Source organism: Megascapheus bottae, chromosome 5 (genome assembly GCF_031878675.1).
Source record: "Megascapheus bottae isolate mThoBot1 chromosome 5, mThoBot2.hap1, whole genome shotgun sequence".
Taxonomy (NCBI): Eukaryota; Metazoa; Chordata; class Mammalia; order Rodentia; family Geomyidae; genus Megascapheus; species Megascapheus bottae.
This window is the reverse complement of record NC_143513.1, coordinates 14,753,381-14,774,268: the sequence shown is the minus strand read 5'-3', so window position 1 is coordinate 14,774,268 and position 20,888 is coordinate 14,753,381. Positions and strand designations below refer to the sequence as shown.

The 20,888-nt window shown below is 38.3% G+C and overlaps 1 protein-coding gene across 1 annotated transcript in view; it reads right to left on the bottom strand.

Moving 5' to 3' along the window:
• The window catches only part of Lrrc72 (leucine rich repeat containing 72), a 49,535-nt gene that overhangs the window by 6,413 nt on the left and 22,234 nt on the right, over window positions 1–20,888 (bottom strand). The window contains exons 4-6 of the mRNA XM_090332722.1: window positions 11,601–11,682; window positions 9,939–10,049; window positions 493–582 (exon numbers count right to left, since the gene is read on the bottom strand). Coding sequence (XP_090188848.1) covers window positions 493–582; window positions 9,939–10,049; window positions 11,601–11,682 — 283 coding nt within the window. The remainder of the gene's footprint in view (window positions 1–492; window positions 583–9,938; window positions 10,050–11,600; window positions 11,683–20,888) is intronic.

Below are 20,888 nucleotides of genomic sequence, written 5' to 3'. Positions count from 1 at the left end.
ACACATGGATTCCAATGAAAGTCTAGTTTACAATAGTGAGATCAATGTTCTGACTGTTGAGGTAAGCGTGTGAGATGCACAGGGTCAGTGGTGGCACATCTAGCACACTGATATCCAAGCAGTATCATGCTCTCAGCTCAATGATCCATGCTCTCAGCTCAATGACCTTTCCATGACGAGGTGGACAAATGGATTTCTAAACTAGGTTCAATTTCAGGAGAGAGAGAGAGAGAGAGAGAGAGAGAGAGAGAGAGAGAGAGAGAGAGAGAGAGAGAGAGAGAGAGAGAGAGAGAGAGAGAGAGAGAGAGAGAGAGAGAGAGAGAAAGTAAAAATGGAAAATTAAGCCACTGAAGAACTTCCATTTGTGATTATTCGGAAGCATTCTTTTACAGAGACAAATTTTCAGACTTTTTTTCCCCACTGCATCTTAAAACCACGTAGTCAAGGCAAGGCTTATCAACTATTTCTCTGCAAGGAGGAAGGAGACCTTACGATTTCGGTCAAGCAGCTTGACTCCCGGAAGATGGTAGATGATGTGTAAACGGTACAGGTTATACTGGCACAAAGGGTTTTGGTAAAGAGCTACAAAGGAAGAATCCAAAATGAAGATGTCAGATTTCAAAATCAGCTTCCTTTATATTTCCCAGTGAAACAGGAGAAATTGCAGGATTCATGGGCAGCATAAGGATTCATTGACAACACACTATACTATGTTTATATTAAGCCAGTGGCCCCATCAGACTCTTCTCTGGAGCAACAGTTCCTTTTATTACCTGCCAAATCCATTCAACAAGGATTACTGAGTACTACTTACTACTAGGAATTATACTAGGTGCTGGGTACATATCACTGACTCTCATCTGCCCCAAAATTAAGAAAATTGAAGTGACTATAGAGAATTTGTTGAGGAAATTTGCTCTTTAGATCAGTAGGAGTCTGGGAATTCTTCTTCCAGTCTCAAAGGTCCTGTAAGGGTCTGAATGGACATAGACAGATACTGAATGGGGTATGTTTTCTGCTTCTAGCCTGACACCTGGGTGAGTTTCCACTGAGCCTGGCTCAGATACAGATACTGGTAGAAGAGGAGTACATTTCTTCAGGACTTGGGGTGTGTGTGTGTGTGTGTGTGTGTGTGTGTGTGTGTGTGTGTGTGTGTGTTGTCAGTCCTGGACTTGAGCTCGGGGTCTGAGCACTGTCCTTGGGCTTTCCCAAGGCTAGAGTTCTATCTCTTGAACCAGAGCACCACTTCTGCCTTTTTCTGTGTATGTAGTACCAAGGAATTGAACCCATGCTAGACGAGCACTCCACCACTGGGCTCCTGTAGGTATATTTTAACCTATCTTTAACTAGTGAGTTTTATTTTCAAGTATTTTGTTTAATCCTCTTTAGATAACATCAACCAGGAATTATTTCAATACATTGTGAAGTTATGTTTTACAGTTTGGGGCATCTCTTAGATGTGTAGATTTTGCTCCCATATAATTTCTAAGAAAATACTTCTGAAAATTGTACATAGTGTATGGAACCACTAGATGGCAGTAGTAGAAAGAGCTCTAGCTACTGTGTAAACAGCATTGCTCAACTTCTGTTGAGCTGTTCCCAAAATATATGTTAAGCGTCCTGCTAGAGATATATTCATAAAATACAGATAAGTTTTATAAAAACACATTAAATGCAAAGAGTTAGAACTCCCTATTCCCCAAGAATGGATTATTATTTATAATACAGAGTTTGTCTCACAAAGATTGTGAGGGAATCTGCTTAAAGAAAAGATTTTTAAAAAATGTTTTCTGTGTAAAGAATAAAACTATGACTTTTTTGCATAAATACAAACTTTTCTGGCTAATAAGATCTTTACGTATAGTTATTCCTTCTAGAACATATGATCATTAAAGGAATGTACGTAATCAATGGAAAATACCGGGTACATAACAAATCACGATTAATAGAATAGGAAAAGGCATATAGGAAATATAGAAGAAGGAGCAACAAAAATGTCAAAGAAAAGAAACATGTATGTGTTACAATAGGTAAAGAAATTCAAACAGAAAAACTCCAAAAAAGTTTAAGTGAGAAAAAAATGGCTTGAATTTTGTTTTTATTTATAATTTTTTGTGTCATTACTGGTGGTTAAACTCAGGGCCTTGCATTCTTGTTTAGTTTTGTTGTTTTTGTTTTTGTTTTTGCTGAAGGCTGTCTAGCCAACCAACTTTGGTGGTTATTTAGAGATAAGAGTCTCTTGGATTTGCCTGGGGCAGACAAACAAGGATCCTCAGATTTCAGCCTCTTGAGTAGCTGGGACATCAGGTCTGAGCCACCCACTTGGTTTAAACTTCATTTTTAAGAGACAATAGGGGATGGAATGGATGCACTCTAAACCAGTGCAATGACTTGATTAAAAAGAGTCATAGGGATTGTGCGTTGCAGTTTGAGAGAAGGAAAGTATAGGATACTCTTCAAGTATATAAAAGTATATAAAAGCAACACCCAATTGTTTTTCTTGATAACTTTGGAAGAAGAAAAGTCACCAACACTTTCATGCAAAAGTCTGCTTTGTCTTGTGAAGATACAGCTGTTGACACTTCCTCAGTCTGTATTAATGGCTGAAAGTCAGTTTGTCTTTGCATGGGAGATTGACAGAAATCAACTAGCATCCTCTCATATTGTCCACTCTTGCTATTCTCTTGGCATTACCTTTTCTGGGTGAACATCACTGTTACTCCTCCTCCTCCTCCTCCTCCTCATCCTCCTCCTCCTCCTCCTCCTCTTCTTTATTTGGCCTTCTTTTGATCCTCAGTTATACAGTGTTAAAGCTTTCATTTCAGTTAAGCAAAACACCAAACGTGTGGGCTTCCAGGACAATACTTGATAACAAGATATCTCCAGACTTAAAATTCCATGTGCTTATTGTTTCCATCATTAGTCTCATCGTTTATGTGGTGGGAGGGAAAGAAGGGGGAGAGAGGGGGGGGGGTGGGGGAGAGAGAGAGAGAGACTCCTAGGGCTTGAAGTCAGGGCCAAGGCTCTTCATCACTTGAGCTGCAGCTCCACTGTGTGTGTGTGTGTGTGTGTGTGTGTGTGTGTGTGTGTGTGTGTGTGTGTGTGTGTGTGTGTGTAACTGGAGATAAGATGGGTAAGGATCCTGCCCAGGTTGGTTTTGAATCCTCAGATCTCAGCCTTCTGAGTAGCTAGGATTACATACATGAGCCACCTATGCTGGACCGTTAGTCTCAAAGCAGAATCAGGAAGTCAGAGATCTGAGCTGTCAGCCCCATCTCTGCTGACAGTAATTAAGAAAAAATTATATAAATTGAGCTACATAATTTGAAAGGCATTTTATCTTCATTAGTCTTCACATGTTCCTACCTCTTCAATTTCAGAAGGAAGTAATTTTATTTTTAACTCTCTCTCCCCCCACACACTATAAGTTTTAAGCATTTAACATTTTTGAATTTATGAGTTTTGGATGGATACTTCTAAAATTACCATAAATTAAGTTTCTAAGATATGAAATCAGTTTCCTGTGTCTGAATGTTCTGAAAGCCTTCCGTGATGTATGGTGCATTCCTTCAAAAACTGTGAAGGAAAATTGCTTACACTTTCGCTTTCCGTAGCTTAATACTATTTAAACCACCTTGCCTGGAGGCTACTCTTAAGAGCACACCTTCGTGGCGCCAGCACTGTCTTGCTAATCTTCATTTGGGATTCAGCGTCTCAGCAATTTACATTTACTCAACAATATATCAAAATGTCTCTACCCTCCCCCTTACTATACAAGCTTGAGCTATAACAGTCACTTTCGGGAAGCTATTTTTAATGAAACAGGAGGGAAAAAACAAAAAAGCTACAGTCATCTGAATTGGCTCTAGTTAGCTTTTTTAACCTTTGAAGCAAAATTAAAAAATGTAATCCTTTAAGTGGATCCAAATGTTTTTAAGGCCTTTGGTGAAATTAATAAATGACCAATGTAATTAATAAAGACCAGTATGACCATTCTTAACTGACAAAGGTGTGTGATGAAAGTAAACGTTTGCCCAAGACAAAGAAGTACAGATCTATGGCCATTGGTCACACACCTAGGGGTGTGTGTGTGTGTGTGTGTGTGAACTTAGAACACATGTGCTGTCTCTACGCTTTTTGATCAAGGCTAGCACTTTACCACTGAGCCACAGCTTTCCTTCCTACTTTTTGGTGATTAAGGAGATAAGAGTCTGGTGGATTTCCCTACCCAGGTTGTTTTCTATACTCTGATGTTTGCTTCACAGCCCTCTGAATAGACAGGATAACAGAAAGGAAGCATTGGTTCCTTGTTAGGCACCTAGATTTTAAGATTCTGGTTTGAAGTTAGTTAGATGAGACTTACTATCTTACTGTAACTAAAATCTGTGGGCATCACATGATAAATAACTTTCTAAGTGTAGATATCACCTTTGGCTTAACAAGGCAGGAGTTGAAAAGAGTGGAAAGATCAGAGCCCTTTCTTCTTCAATACACTGTTACTAGCCCTGAGACACCAGCTGGCTGTGGATTGCTTTGTTGTCTGGAAGACATATTCCCAGCTTGATGGGCATTGTAAATTGAGATTTGAATGAAGAGTTTCTTGAGATCACACATCCTCCCAGGAGCCCAGGATCCTTCTTCATGCCTGTTTTTATGTTATCCAAAGTGGCTAAGAACTGAGAAAGTTTAAGAGCAGCCAGAGAGACTCTCTGGAATGAGTGGACACCTTTTCTAATCATCATCTTGAAATCTTTGCTAGCCAGTTGGATGTTAGCAATTCTGAATGCAGAAAGAGTCTGTTTCCAAAGAGCGGAGCTAAATAAAATACTGGAGCTAATAAATAACTGGAGCTAATTGAGAAGAACAAAGATTTAAGGATAGGAAGGGTGAGCTAGGAGGGTTTTTTAAATTTTTATTTTATTTTTGGTGCTTACCTATAGGCAAGTTGACATTGTTTGGAGAAGGCTGAGAAGAGGAAAATAAAATGGAGGGGGAGGGAGAAAGTGGGGAAATGTAGGCCTGCTTAGAAGAGGAAGGGCCCCTCCCTCGCTGGAGGAGAGGAATTCCATCACCAGGACCTCACACTCTGCTGCTGCTTTCCGGCCTCCCGGGAGCTCTCAGCCACTAGTATCCTGGATGGTCGCTTGGCACAGCTCCGCATGAATGCCAGGGGAGGGTGCTATGCTGAAATGGATTAGAGGTTTAGCCTCCAGGCTATTTTCTCACCCTCTGAAGAACTTGTAATTGAAATGGAATACTAATAGTGCTTCAGATTCTTATATGGCTTCCAACTTGAAAAGACAAAACATACCATTTGAAAATATATAGTTTCTAAGAACAAAAGAGAAAATCATAGTTTCTCATTTGACTGAATGAACTGAATGGAATCTGCAATCGCAAACAAGGCTTGTAGAAATATTACTAACAGTCTAGTAAATGCATTTTTTTTTTTGTTTTGGCCAGTCCCGGGGCCTGAACTCAGCCGGAGCTCTGTCTTTGGGCTTTCTCAAGGCTAGAGCTCTACCACTTGAGCCACAGCACCACTTCTGGTTTTTTCTATGTATGTAGTATGGAAGAATTGAACCTGGGTCTTTGTGCATGCTAGGCAAGCACTCTACCACTAGGCTGAAACCCCAGGCCCAAACTTTTTTTTATTTTATTTTATCTATTTATTTATTTACTGTGGACATGGGGCTTGAATTCTGGGCCTCGGCGCTGTCCCAGAGCGCTTCAGTTCAAGGCTACCGCCCTACTCATTGAGCCACCGTGCCACTTCCTGTTTTCTAGTGATTAATTGGAGGTAAGAGTCTCACAGACTTTAGTGCCCAGGCTGGCTTTGAATCGCAATCCTCAGATCTCAGCCTCCTGAGAAGCTAGGATTACAGGCATGAGCCACTGCACCTCGCACCAAACTCTTTTTTTAATATAGTATCTTGGACCCAAACAAGATATTGGATTAAAAATATTTGTTACCAAAATTTTCCTGAAAATGCCTTTGGATATAGCGTTTTCTTCATTCCAAAAAACAAAAGAGTCTCTACAACAAGTTTCTCCATTTAAATAATCACAGTTATAACTTAAATTACAACGCTGTATTTTAAAGTGGCAGTCATTTTTAAGTGACATAACAGGTAATAATATGGCTTATTAAAGGCTAGCCTTTAAAGGAGGAACTGGACATTCTATCCCCCTCCCTTGGACCTGACACAGTTGTGTGCTCAAATGTGCCTTTGATAAGTAGAATAGGGATTGGGTTCCAACGTCCACTCAGTCTAGACCAGGCATGGGTGGAGTGCTAACCTTGTTCACCACTGTGGTGAGTCAATCTTGCTTACTACTCTCTGAATACATTGGGTTAAATATTGAATTATCACATATAGTGAATTGCTCAAATAGTTTTATATCTGTAATGAAATATTTCCTATTTTATAGTCTATTTACTGGCAGAATTCCTAGATAGTATGCGACTTTATAATTATCTTGCTTATACAATATGTAACACAATTTATTATGTCAGTCTATGTGTCATGTATGTGTGTTATGTGTATGTATATATGTCTGTCTATCTATCTATCTATCTACCTACCTATCTATGTGTCTTTGTACTCTTACTGGGGCTTGAACTCAGAGCCTAGTCAGTGTCCCTCAGTCTCTTTCACTCAAGCCTAATTAATGCTGTGCCACTCAAGCCACAACTTTATTTCCAGCTTTTTGGTGATTAGTTGGAGACAAGAGACTCACAAAGTTTTCTGCCTTGTCTGGTTTCAAATCAGCATCTTCAGATGCCAGCCTCCTAAATAGTGGGGATTACAAGTCTGAGTCACTGTCACGTAACCAATATTTTTATCTTTGTTGCTTCTTTAAAATACCATTAATGACAACAAATGTTTTCTTATGAAGTGCTTTGTTGGTCTCTCTCTGAATACCCAAAGGCTGTAGAAAAGTCCCAACCATAAGTGGATTTATTTATACCTCAAAACAAATATGGAACTACTATAAACTTGGTATGATTTTAATATTTGGATTTACAGAATAGGCCTGTAATCACATGAATCATTTGTCCTCATTACAGATGTCACTGACGACAATGACAAATCTATAGAAGCTTTAGTTGCTCTGTATATGTTGATTTCATCAAAATCTTCACCATCAATACTAGTTTATATAGACTGAGCATACTGACTCATGGAATTCTGAAAAGTGAGGATGAACAGGTAAACCTACTTCCTGACATGTCCAGGTTTCTAAACAATACAGTCTGCAAACCTCCTTGATGACCTGAAGGCCTTTAGCCATGGCACACCTTGAATCATTTGCCTTGCCTTGTGGTGCTATTGTATGCTTGTTTGTTAGCCCTCCAAACAGGCATGTTGAGAGCATATTTAACTAATTCTACCTAGGTTACTTTTCAGTACTAACACTGGCTTTTTACTGGCTGTGATTCATTGATTAATACTTTATCAACTCATGTAATTTTAGTATATTCATTGACTCCTACAAGCTATTATGGTAACTAATTTTAGATATCATCCTCCAATTTCCTCATCTTTCTAGCACTGAGTGAAAGTAATCTTCACTTTTCAAATTGTTGTAAAGGAAGTGTATAGAGGGGTTATGGTAACATAACTGATATGAGTACATTTCTTTTTTCTTTTTTTTGCCAGACCTGTGGCTTGAACTCGCCCTGAGCACTGTCCTTGGACTTTCTCAAGGCTAGTGCTCTACCACTTGAGCCTCCGTACCACTTCTGGCTTTTTCTGTGTATATGGTACCGAGGAATCAAACCTAGGTCTTTGTGCATGCTAGGTGAGCACTCTACCACTAGACCAGACTCCCAGCCCAGTACATTTCTGTTTTAACAGCATTACCCCTTTTCCTTGCTTTCTACCAGATTTTTATCTCTAAACTCCTTCTTCCCCAAGTTGTATAGCTCATTTTCAACACAGTATCTAGTGAGTATCACTGCTGCATTTGTTCGACTTTTGTCCCACCATTTCTGAGCTCCCCCATCCCCCCCAATTAATTAATTTACATATAAGACAAAAGGTATGGAAAACAAAAACAGTGAGAAAAATAAAAAGACAGAAACAAAAAAGAAAATAACAAAAACATCCCTGTTTCCATTTCTTGTAGTACATTTCAAGAAATATCATTTTATATGTTCATATGCACATAGCTATTGAGGTTTTGTGATCCTTTCTTAAGAATATCCTCCTTTGATCTCACTGTGTGAGTGTTTAGTGTACTGTGTGCCCAAGTGTAGGTTTTTGTTTTTTCATTTCCTTACAAATGGTACAATATACTTCTTTTTTGATGGAAATGTAGAATTCCATTGTATATATATATATATATATATATCACATTTTTTTCATCCATTTGTTCACTTTGTGGCATCTGGATTGATTCCACATCTTGGCTCTAGTAAACAATGCTACAACAAACATGGTTGTGCTGGTAGCTTTAGTGTGGCCTTGATGTAAGGCCAGATACTATGGAAATATTACAGGAAGGGATAGGGGAACAGTAGGGCTCCTTGGCACAGGTTGAAACTTCCTAAGTAAAGATAAAAAATCACAACAAATCAAAGAAAGACAATAAGAAGAGCTTCTGCAAGGCAAGGGAATTAGCTAAAAAGATAAATAGAAAGTCCACAAAATGGGAGATTTTTATTAGGTATGCCTCAGACAAGGGCTTCATATCTAAAATATCCTAATAGCTTAATAGACTAAACTCCTCTAAACCCTCAAAGAAACAAAACCAAATTAATAAAGGAATAAAGACTTAAAGAGAGATTTCTCAGAAGAAGTATTAATGGCCAATAGACACCTGAGAATTTTTCATTATCTCTGGTTATAAAAGAAATGCAAATCAAAACAATATCAGGATTCAATCTCATCCCAATTTCAAGATTCAACTTCACCACAATTAGAATAACTATTATCAAGAAAACTAGTTGTAGCACATACTGGTAAGGATGTGGACAAAAGAGAACACTACTACACTGTTTTAGTAGTGAATGTAAATGCAATAGGGAATGTAAACTTGTTCAACTATTCTGGAAATCAGTACGGAGGTTCCTTAAAAGATTAAACATAGGACTTCCCTATGATGCAGCAATTCTACTCCTGGGCATTTATCCAAGAGATCACAGATTGAAATCTTCTTCAATGTAATTAAAACAACATTGCTGCTATCTCTATGTAGGATATTTCATATACATGGCATCATAGTATATATTAAAACTTACTTTTGAGGTAAGACCAAGCCATAGCCTTAAACAAATGAACCATCTTTCATTACTCTTGTCATTTTTCACTTGACATTTATAATATTACCTCACAAATAATCATTTCTGCCTATGGTTCTTCAAAAGCATGTCTTATAAACCTGGATTAGCCATGGAAACTTCCACCCATCCTCATAGCTACTTGGGAGATAGAGACAGAAGGACCATGGTTCTAAGCCAGCCTGGGGAAAAAGTTAGCAAGACCCCCAAATCTTAATGAACAATTTGGGTATGGTAGTTCATAGCTACAGTCCTAGCTATGAGGGAGACATAACAGCCAGGCCATTGTTCAAGGATTGTCTGGAGAAAAAGCAGGGAAATCCCTATTTAGAAAATCTTAAGGAAAAAAGGCTAGAGGAGTAGCTGTATAATGAGTACAGTGCCTTAATTTCAAAACTCGTGTCTGAGAGAGAGAAAGAAAGACAGAGAGAGGGAGAGGGAAAGGGAGAGGGAGAGAGAGAGAGAGAAGAGAGAGAGAGAGAGAGAGAGAGAGAGAGAGAGAGAGAGAGAGAATCTTAGTCATGTTTTACAAATTCCTAAATATTATAAATATTGATCTTCTAATCTCAAACTTCAAAAAGTAAAAAAGGTCTCATGTTATTAGTATTTTGAATCTTAGTTTTTATGATCATATTAAAGCAAAAATTAATACTTAGGATCCTGAGATTTGTCATTCCTGTTAATTCCTTCACAGTCGCACTGAAGTCTGTCAGCTCATTGTGGTGCAGCTGGAGAACGGACAAGCATGTCAACTTACTCAGACCTGAAAAATATTTTTCCGAAGATGTTAATCACTAGTTAATTTTTATAGATGTGTTGAAATTGAGAGAGGAAAACAAACATTTAACAATAATTTGGTAGGCTAATTAAATAATATATTGTATCTAGTAAAAGGAAGAATGTCTCTTAAGTTACTACTGATATACATTATCACCAAGGCACCAGTGGTTCATGTCTATAATCCAAGCTATTCAGGAGGCTGAGATCTGAGGATTACAATTGGAAGCCAGACTCAGCAAGAAAGTCCACAAAACTCTCATCTCCACTTAACAGGAGTGGTAGTATAACTGATGGTGAAATTTGAACTTAAATTCATTTTTTACCATGGTTATTTTTTTCACTAATTTTCTGATTTTTCTTGTGTAGATCTGCAGGAAAATTTTCTTTCTTCTCCCTACAGTGTAAACATTGCTATCATGCACTACTATCCCAACCTTCCCCCTCTGGATGCATTTCTGTCAATGTTAGACATAATGCCAATCAAAGGAATAATTAATCATCCACTTCAATGCCTTTTCTCTAATTCTTCAGCTAACATTTATTTTGTTCTTGAATACTTTCTACATTGTTAACAAAAATGAAAATCATTGTGATAGTCACATGACATTTTCATAGAAAATATTGTCTTGGTGACACATGAAATTATTTTTATTCATAATATAGAATATACAAGTGTTTTGTTCTGTAATATATATCATGATCAGGGCATATATCACTTTTATAAATGGTTCAAAATCATTCTTAGAAATCAGTGTATATATACATATATGTGTAAAATAACCTTATAAATACTGTTTACATTAGTTTACACAATATTAATTTATGTTCATATGTGCCTTAGAAAGTAGTATTTCTATGTTTAAAACTGATTTTTTGAAATTTTGAAAAGACATAATACTGAGCTGGTAAACTGATTCAACACCACATTTCTTAAAATGAAATTTAAGAATATTTAAAAATAGGTTCTATCTTGTGGTTTTTAATTTTATTTTTTGTTCTGGTCCTGGAGCTTAAACTCTCTGAGCTTCTTTTGCTCAAGGCTAGCACTCTACCATTTGAACTACAATCACTTTTATAGTAGTTTATAGTAGAGACAAGAGTCTCTGTCTTTTTCTGCCAGCTTTGATTCAAACTGCCATCCTCACATCTTACTCTCCTGAGAAGGTAGGATCACTTGATTGCAGGTTTGAGACAATTGGTGTATTGTTTTTTGTTTAATTCTGGTATGGGGGCTTTGAAGTCAGGGCCAAAACATTCTATTTTAGCTTTTCTCTAAAATATGGCACTGGTCCTCTTGAACCACTTCTGTCTTTGTGGAAGTTAATTGGGGGTTCACAGACTTTCCTGCTAGGGCTGGCTTTGAATCAAAAACATCATGAAAAGCCAGAAACATGCATGAGTCACAGGCAAGTGGCTTTATCACATTTTTTAAAAAAGCAATGTTAAATATATATTTGTGTATATTAATAACAATTACCATAGTTGAGAAACTTATTACTTAAAATGTAATAAGCATAGAAAACTGAAGACATACCTCTTATCTCAAATATTGAGTTGTTGTTTAGATATAGTTCTGTCAAACAATAGTTTCTAGTTAAAAATCCTATCTTGTGGAGCTGGAAGTAAGAGAACATATTTTACTTTCTGTGATATTATCAATTCATATTTGTAACAATAATAATAATAATAATAAAATGATTAAAAATTGACCAGAAATGGAGCTGTGGCTCAAGTTGTAGAGCAATAGCCTTGAACAACAAATGCTCAGTCCTGAGTTCAAGCCCTAGTACTGGATATATCCCCCAACACACAAATAGCAACAACAACAAAACCACACTTTTTTTTCATATATTTTTATTGTAATTAACAGAAGGGTTACATGATATTTGCCAGATAGCAGGTGCATTAATTCACATACATTGATACCCTTTCACATGTCTTGGTCCCCATTTCCCTCCCCCCTCCCCCACCCCTCATTTTGTTTTCCCGGCCTTCCTTATCCAATTTCAAATAACCAAATACAAATATATCCGATATATCAGGTAACAAAGTGAGATACTGTAACTATATGAGATAACTAAGGGACAGCAAGAGATGAGAGATAACATAGTACATTAAGGACAACAATCACTCATTATATGGCTTTTGTTTCTATATCCTAGAGGTCCTTTCATTTAGCGTCATACTATATGGCCTTATGTATCAAGGTTTTGCTCTATTGCAAATCTCTGCTAGGAGAACCCAAGGTTTCCACTGATTAGAAAAAATGAGGGAAACCATTGAGTCTATGTTCCTTTGAGTCTGGCTTAGTTCACTTAATATGATTTTTTCTAAGTCTTTCCATTTCCTACCAAATGGGGCGATGTCGTTCTTTCTGACAGCTGCATAGAATTCCATTGTGTACAAATACCACATCTTGTTGATCCACTCATCAACTGAGGGACATCTAGGTTGGTTCCATATCTTTGCTATGGTAAATAGTGCTGCAATGAACATTGTTGTGCTAGTGGATTTAGTATGTCCTTGTTTCTGGACAATTGGGTAAATGCCTTGTAGTGGAATTCCTGGGTCATAGGGGAGCTCTATGTTTAGTCTTTTGAGGAACTGCCATACTACTTTCCATAGTGGTTGAACGAGTTTGCACTCCCACCAACAGTGTAGTAGTGATCCCTCCTGGCCACATCCCTTCCAGCATCTATTGTTATTAGTTTTCTTAATCCTGGCCATTCTAACTGGAGTGAGGTAAAACCACACTTTTTAGACCCTTCTAAATCAACTGAATTTCATAGTCTCTGTAATCTGGCTCAGTCTTTTAGTTTTAATCACATTTCTCCTAGTTCTACTGCATTTAATCATTTAATCTCACTGGATTCACCTCCGCAATCTAGATAATCCACCATCCTTATGATGGTTAGCCAACAGCTTCTTCTTAGTGTTTCTACATGAGTCTTGATTTTCCTTTGCCTCTATGTCCTTTCATCCTGGTACATTTTTTTAAACTACTTTTAAAAGCCTCTGGCTAGCAAGGTACACTGAATCTTGGATGAATAAACTGTACAGTATGTTTTGATAATTGCTAAACCATTCTTTGACCTTTTTGATCTTTTAACCTCATAACTATTTTATCACTCAATTTTAACATATCTTTGTGTTTCTCTTAATTACCTATTCCAGAAGTTTGACTCATGTACCATTGCCCTCATTTATTTTTTGAATATGTCTTCCATGTATGCCTAGGCTGGTTTAATATCATGATCTTTCTAAGTAACTAGGATTACAGGTGAGTTATTATGACATAGTTACTTCCTCTCTCTTTCTCTCTCTCCCTCTATCCCTTCTTCCTTACTGTTCTCCCTCCTTCTTCTCCCTCCTTTCCTCCCCTCCCTCTCTCCATTTCTGCTCCCTCCCTCCTTCCTTCATTTGTTCTTTCCTTCCTTCCCTCTGCCTTCTGAACATCATTTATAAAAACTTAATAAGATTTCACATATTGATTTAAATTATGCTGTAATGTAGGAGAGCCACAAAGGAGAAACAGGTTTTTGGCAAGAACAGAAGACAAGGTAAATAAGTGTATGGCATTTTTACTATTTAATAGACTCTATTGAGAAGAAAAATTTCATGGAACAGTCACTAGCCAAGTGTTTAGTATTTCATATATACAGAAATGCTTGTTTGCAACTATAAACTCATTTTTTTTGAAGCTTATCCTGTCAGGGTCGTAGTGGCTCATGCCTATTCTATATAGAAAAGTCCTTGATACTTTTATCTTTAAGTAACTACTACTACCACCACCAGCACCACCAACAACAAATACAACAACAACTGGAAGTGGAGCTATGGCTCATAGTAGGCTCAAGTAGCCTTGAGCAGAGGACATCAGGGATAGTGTCCAGGACCTGAAGTGAAGCCCTGGGACCAACACACACTCATAGATGCATAAACACAAGCTAATCACAGAAACTAATCACAGAACAGCACAGGAGGAATTTTAATACCAAACTTTAGACTCTGTTACAGAGCTATAGTGACCAAAACAGCTTGGTACCGGCACAAGAGCAGGCCTGAAGACCAAGGGAATAGAACTGAAGACCCAGATATTAAACCACAGACCTATGGCCACCTAATCTTTGATAAGGGAGCCAAAGAAATAGAATGGAAGAAAGACAGCCTCTTCAACAAATGGTGCTGGCAGAACTGGTTAGGCACCTGCAGAAAACTAAAGTTGGATCCTTCTTTGTCACCCTGCACCAGGGTTAACTCCAAATAGATCAAGGACCTCGAAGTAAAAGCCATCACACTGAAAAATGTACAAGAAGGAATAGGAGATACACTAGGTCTCCTTGGCACAGGTCGAAACTTTCTTAATAAGGAATAAGAAACACAACAAATCAGAGAAAGGCTGGATAAGTGGGACTGCATTAAACTGCAGAGCTTCTGTATGGCAAAGGACATAGCTAGCAAATTAACTAGAAAGCCTACAGAGTAGGAGAAAATCTTCACTAACCGTATAACGGACAAAGGCCTCATATCTAAAATGTATCAACAGCTCAAAAAATTGAATCACTCCAAAACTAATCTCCAAAGAAACAACCATCCCATTAAAAGATGGGCTAAAGACTTAAAGAGAGTCTTCTTTGAAGAAGAAATAAAAATGGGGGGGCCAGGAGTTTGGCCTAGTGGTTAAAGTGCTTGCCTAGCATGCATGAAGACCCCGGTTCTATTCCTCGGTACCACATACATAGAAAAAAGCCGGAAGTGGTGCTGAGGCTCAAGTGGTAGAGCTCTAGCCTTGAGAAAGTCCAAGGACAGTGCTCAGGCCCTGAGCTCAAGCCCAGCACTGGCTAAATAAATGGCCTATAGGCACATGAAGAAATGCTCAACATCTCTGGTCATAAAAGAAATGCAAATCAATACAACTCTAAGATTCCACCTCACTCCAGTTAGAATGGCAATGATCAAAAAATCTAATAACAACAGATGGTGGTGGGGATGTGGCCAGGAGGGATCACTACTACACTGTTGGTGGGAGTGCAAACTAGTTCAACCACTATGGAAAGCAGTATGGCAGTGCCTCAAAAGACTAAACATAGAGCTCCCCTATGACCCAGAAATTCCAGTATTTGACATTTACCCAATTGTCCACAAACAAGTACATACTAAATCCACTAGCACAATGATGTTCATTGCAGCACTATTTACCATAGCAAAGATATGGAACCAATCCAGATGTCCCTCAGTTGATGAGTGGATCAACAAGATGTGGTATTTGTACACGATGGAATTCAGAAAGAACGACATCGCCCCATTTGTAAGTAAATGGAAAGACAGAAAAAATCATATGAAGTGAAGTAAGCCAGTCTCAAAGGAACATAGACTCAATGGTTTCCCTATTTTTCCTAATCAGTAGAAACCTTGGGCTCTCCTAGCAGATTCACAATAGAACAAAATCTAGATACATGAGGCCCTATAGTATGATGCTAAATGTAAGGACCTTCAGGATATAGAAACAAAAGCCATATAATGATTGTTGTCCTTAATGTACTGTTATCTCTTATCTCTTTTGCTGTCCTTGGTTATCTCATATTGTTACAATATTTCACCTTGTTATCTGATATATTTTTATATGCTTAATTGTTTATTTGAAATAGGATAGGGAAGGGGGCAAATCAAGATGAGCGGGGGAAGGGGGGAGGGAAATGGGGACCAAGACATGAGAAAGGGTATCAATACTTGTGAAGTAATGCACCTTCTATCTGGTGAATATAATGTAACCCTTCTATTAATTACAATAAAAATATGAAGAAAAAAATGAAATCAATCAGTCCTCAAAGGCCATATATATACTACACTATTCTCCTTACTATTGTTATCATTATTATTTCATTCTTGGTGGCTTTAGGGTTTGAGCTCAGGATCTTGTGTTTATGAAGTAAGTATTCTATCGCTTTAGCTACATGCCCAGTAGTTTTTGCTTTAGTTATTTTTCAGATTGGATCTTGCTTTTTTTGTCTAGTCTTTCCTGGACTGTGATCCACTATTTATGCCTGCTCTATATCTGGGATGACATGCATATTATTTCCATGCTGGGGTTATTGGTTTGAGACATGTTCTCCAAAATGCGTTCCATAGGCTGACTTCAAACTTCTAACTCATAGAAGGAAAGCGGACAATAGTGGTTGTGGGAGGCGAGGGGAAATTAGAGGGTTGTTAATCCATGAATATTAAATCTCAGTTATGCAAGATGAAAAATTCCTAGATATCTGCTACAAAATATGATTTCTATAGCTAACAGTGTGGTGTTGTGTGTTTAATTGTTTGTTAAAGAGGAAACCATGGGTCTGTGTGATGTTTAGACCTGGAAAGAGGGGAGTGAATTTTACCGATTGTGGCCAATTTCATGCTGTTCAAATGAACAGAAAAAAACACAAAAATGCTATGGATCTTTCTGAAGGAAGGCTACGTTTATTACCTATAAGCACATTTCCAAACATACACGTATTCAACATATGTACCAGTTATGCCTGTTACAACTGTTAAAATAAGTCTTTAAACTGTACATAATTATATGCATATCATAGTAAATGTAAATATAATTTAATAGAAAATAAATAATCACCTAATTTTACTATATTTTAAATAAGTAAAAAATGTTTACAGAAAAATAACCATTGGAAATTAAAACTTGAAAGTAGATATTAATAGGTGCTATGGCTTGAATCTGAAGCTCACTAGCCTTCATCTCTAAGATACTCAGCAAAAAATGCAGGGTGGGACATGTGGTTCAAGATAAGAGTGCTGGCCTAGCAAGCACAAGTTCATACCCTATTACCACAGGAAATAAAGGAGGGTTGGACTAAGGCAAATTCCTGGCCTTCTCATGTTTTTATTTCACAGATTAAAAATTATCTCTAAAGAGATAACATGAAAGATACAATGACTTATCCATAAAAAATTCATCTGAGCTAGGAGCCACAACTTATATTGATAATGCTCTAAGAGCTTAGATTGTTTATAGAATTATATTCAAGTAATTATATTTAAAGTACTGAATGTGAATATTTGCACAAATTACAAATCCTGACTTCAATTACTTGCATCCTGAAGTATTTGTATTTGGATCACACCATCTCGTATGGCATATTTTTCTACTGATAATGTATGACCCATTGACATTATTTAAGAAGCAGGGAGAGGGCTTGAGAGAGTGAGATGAGGAGGTGGTTTGGTAAGTGAACATTTTATGTATGTATGGAAAATGTCACAACAGACCCTTCCTCATACATGTATTCCATGCTAATAAAATACTTTTTAAGAAAGACAAAAAAAAGGAGGGTTGGAAATGTGGCTTAGTGATAAGGTGCTTGCCTAACATGCATTGGATTCCTAAGGTGCTTGCCTAACATGCCCTGGATTCCATTCCTCAATCCCACATAAACAGAAAAAGTTGGAAGTGGTGCTGTCGCTCAAGTGGTAGAGAGCTAGCCTTGAGCAAAAGAAGCTCAGGTCCAGTGCCCATGCCCTGTGTCCAAGCCCCAGGACTGGCAAAAAGAATGGGAAAAACCACCAAGAAAGCAAAGGAAAAGAAACAGAAGAACCAAAGATGTTGTCAGAGTGGAGACAAAGAGTTATTGGAGCTGTGCATAGACCCACAGGATGAGCAGTCCTGAAAAAGCCACAAAGCCCTAGACAGATGCCAAAAAAAATTGAAAGTAATTGAATTAAGTATTTTTCATGCAATGAACAATTGGGATTGAAGCTGAGAACTGGTGGCTCATGCTCGTAATCTTAGCTACTGAAGAGGCTGAGATCTGAGGATCACACTTCATACTCAGCCCGGGCATAAAAGTCCATGAGACTCTTATCTCCAATTAACCACCAGAAAACTGGAAGTGGTGATGTGGCTCAAGTAATAGACTATTAGCCTTGAGCTGAAGAGTTCAAGGACAGCACCTACTCCCAGAGTTCAAGCCCCACAATTGACAAAAATATAGAAAAGAAAAGAATCTCTACTAACAACATACAGGACATCCTGTTCCCTCCACCACCAATCCAACGTTAGGGGTCTTTTATCAGAGTAGCAAAACCATTGAATACTAATTCTTTGTATTTGAAGGAACATTTCAGAATACTTGCTGAAGTCACACAATTAGAATCCTAGCTACCCAGGATGCTCATATCTGAGCACTGCAGTTTCATGCTAACCTTGGCAGATAAACCCAAGAGATTCTATCTCCAATTAACCAGCAAAAAGCCACAAGTGGAGGCATAGCTCAAGTGGTAGTGTGCTAGATGTGAATGAATAAAAGCCCATCAAGAACACTAGGATGAAAGTTCAAGTCCCAGTACTGGCACAAAAAAAATTTTTTTAAATGGTGGCAGAGGTATGGCCTAGTGGTCGAGTGGTTGCCTAGAACACATGAAACCCTAGGTTTGATTCTTCTGTACTACACATACACAGAAAAAGCTAGATGTGGTGCTGAGGGTACCCAGACCCTGAGTTCAAGCCCTGGGATTGGCCAAAAAAATGAAAAATTGGGATTGAATAAGAGATAATGGCAGTCATGAAAGTACATTAGTTTTCGAGGGTTGCCATGGCATATGCCACTGAAGGATTGGCTTAAACTAGAAGAGCCTCTTTTCCTTGAAGCTGGAGAAGTGTGATGTCTGAGGCTGAGATGCCCAATGAGACTGGTCTGTTCTGAGGTTTCTCTACTTGACTGGCAGATGGTTGTTTCCTTCCAGGCCCTCAACATAGTTTCCCTGTATTGTTCATAGGTCTAATGCCCTTCTCTCTGTCTCTATGTCTCTCTCGCTCTGTCTCTCTCTCTCTCTGTCTCTCTGTCTGTCTCTGTCTCTCTGCCTCTCTCTGTCTCTCTGCCTCTCTCTGTCTCTGTCTCTCTGTCTCTGTCTGTCTCTCTGTCTCTCTCTCTCTGTCTCTCTCTCTGTCTCTGTCTCTCTCTCTCTCTGTCTCTCTCTGTCTCTGTCTCTGTCTCCCTCCCTCCCTCCCTCCCTCCCTCCCTCCCTCCCTCCCTCCCTCCCTCCCTCCCTCCCTCCCTCTCTCTCTCTCTCTCTCTCTCTCTCTCTCTCTCTCTCTCTCTCTCTCTCTCTCTCTCTCTCTCTCTCTCTCTCTCTCTCCAGTCCTGGGCTTGAACACAGGGCCTGAGCACTGTCATTGGGCTTTTTCCTCAAGGCTAGCACTCTGCCACTTAAGCCACAGCACCATTTCTGGCTTTTTCTATGCATGTGGTACTGAGGAATTGAGCCTGGGTCTTCGTGCATGCTAGGCAAGCCCTCTACCACTAGGTCAAACTCCCGGCCCATAATCTCTTGTTTTACAAAGAAATAATCACTTTGAATTAGGTCTGACTCCAACAATCCCATTTCAGCTTCAATATTATTTTAAATGCCCCATCTCCAAAAAACGAGCCCCATTCTGGGATACTAGAGATTAGGACTTTAATATATGAATTTAGGAGAGTATGTGTGTGTACAATTTAACCTGTAAAGAAAATAAATTTTTAAAAAATCAAGCAAATATAAATACTGGGGAATTAGAGGAAGTATGATAAAGAAAAAGTACAGTATAATACATAGTTGAGCTATGAAAAGGATACTTTTTCCTAACAATGTAACAAGTGAATATTGATTTAACCCAATTTATAATACAACAACATGGAAAGTATTCCTGTGTGTGGTAGAAATGGAGAAAAGAAAGAAAGAAGCCCTGTTTTCTTTAATGGAAACAAATACCTATTGTCCAAAAGAGAATAATGAAGACATGGAAGACCAATGTGATTTAGAAAAATGCCAACACATAGGAAAGTATCACTGCAAAGAGTTGAAGGGGCTTGCATCTGAGAAACTGAAAAAAAAAAAAAAACAGGGACCAGGTGTTTTAAATGGGAAACAATGAGCTAATTCTTTGAAAATAATTTTTCAAGAGATATGAGATCCTAATATTTATTCTGTGACACTGGGGAATAAACCAGAGAAGAAAAAAAAGGAAAGACAAAAGAAATAATTGCAGGGCTGGGGATGTGATTTAGTGGTAGGGTGCTTGTCTAGCATGCATGAAGCCCTGGGTTTCATTCCTCTGTACCACATAAATGGAAAACCGGAAGTAGCCTGTGGCTCAAAAGGTAGAACACTAGCCTTGAGCACAAAGAGGCTCAGGGACAGAGCCCAGGCCCTGAGTTAAAGCCCCTAGACTGACAAACACAAAACAAAACTGAAATAGTACACTAAAACTAAACAACCCCCTTCCCTCCGCCCTAAAAAACCTCTTGTTTCCATACTGTGGAGATGATTTCAGCCGGCATTGTTTTATGTGGTCATATGTACATAGCCGTTGGGCTATAGTGAACCTCTACTAGGACTGTCCTAGACATATACTAATCATTTCTTTGGGTGTGGCTTACTTCAGATGCTTTTTCCAAGTCTTTCCATTTCCTTATGAATGGGGGTGATATCATTCTTTCTGATAGAAGCATACAATTCCATTGTGTGTAAATTCCACATTTTCTTGATCCATTCACCTACTGAGGAGCAGCTGGGTTTGTTCCATATCTTAGTTGTGGTAAATAATGCTGCGATGAACATAGTTGTGCTGGTAGCTTTAGTGTGGCCTTGTTTGTGATCCTTTGGGTAAATACCCAGGAATGGGATTGCTGGGTTACAAGGGAGCTCTATGTTTAGTCTTTTCAGGAACTGCCATACTGCTTTCCAGAGTGATTGAACCAGTTACACTCCCACCAACAGTGTAGGTGTGTTCCCTTTTGGCTACATCCCTAAGAGCATCTGTTATTATTTGTTTAATACCTAG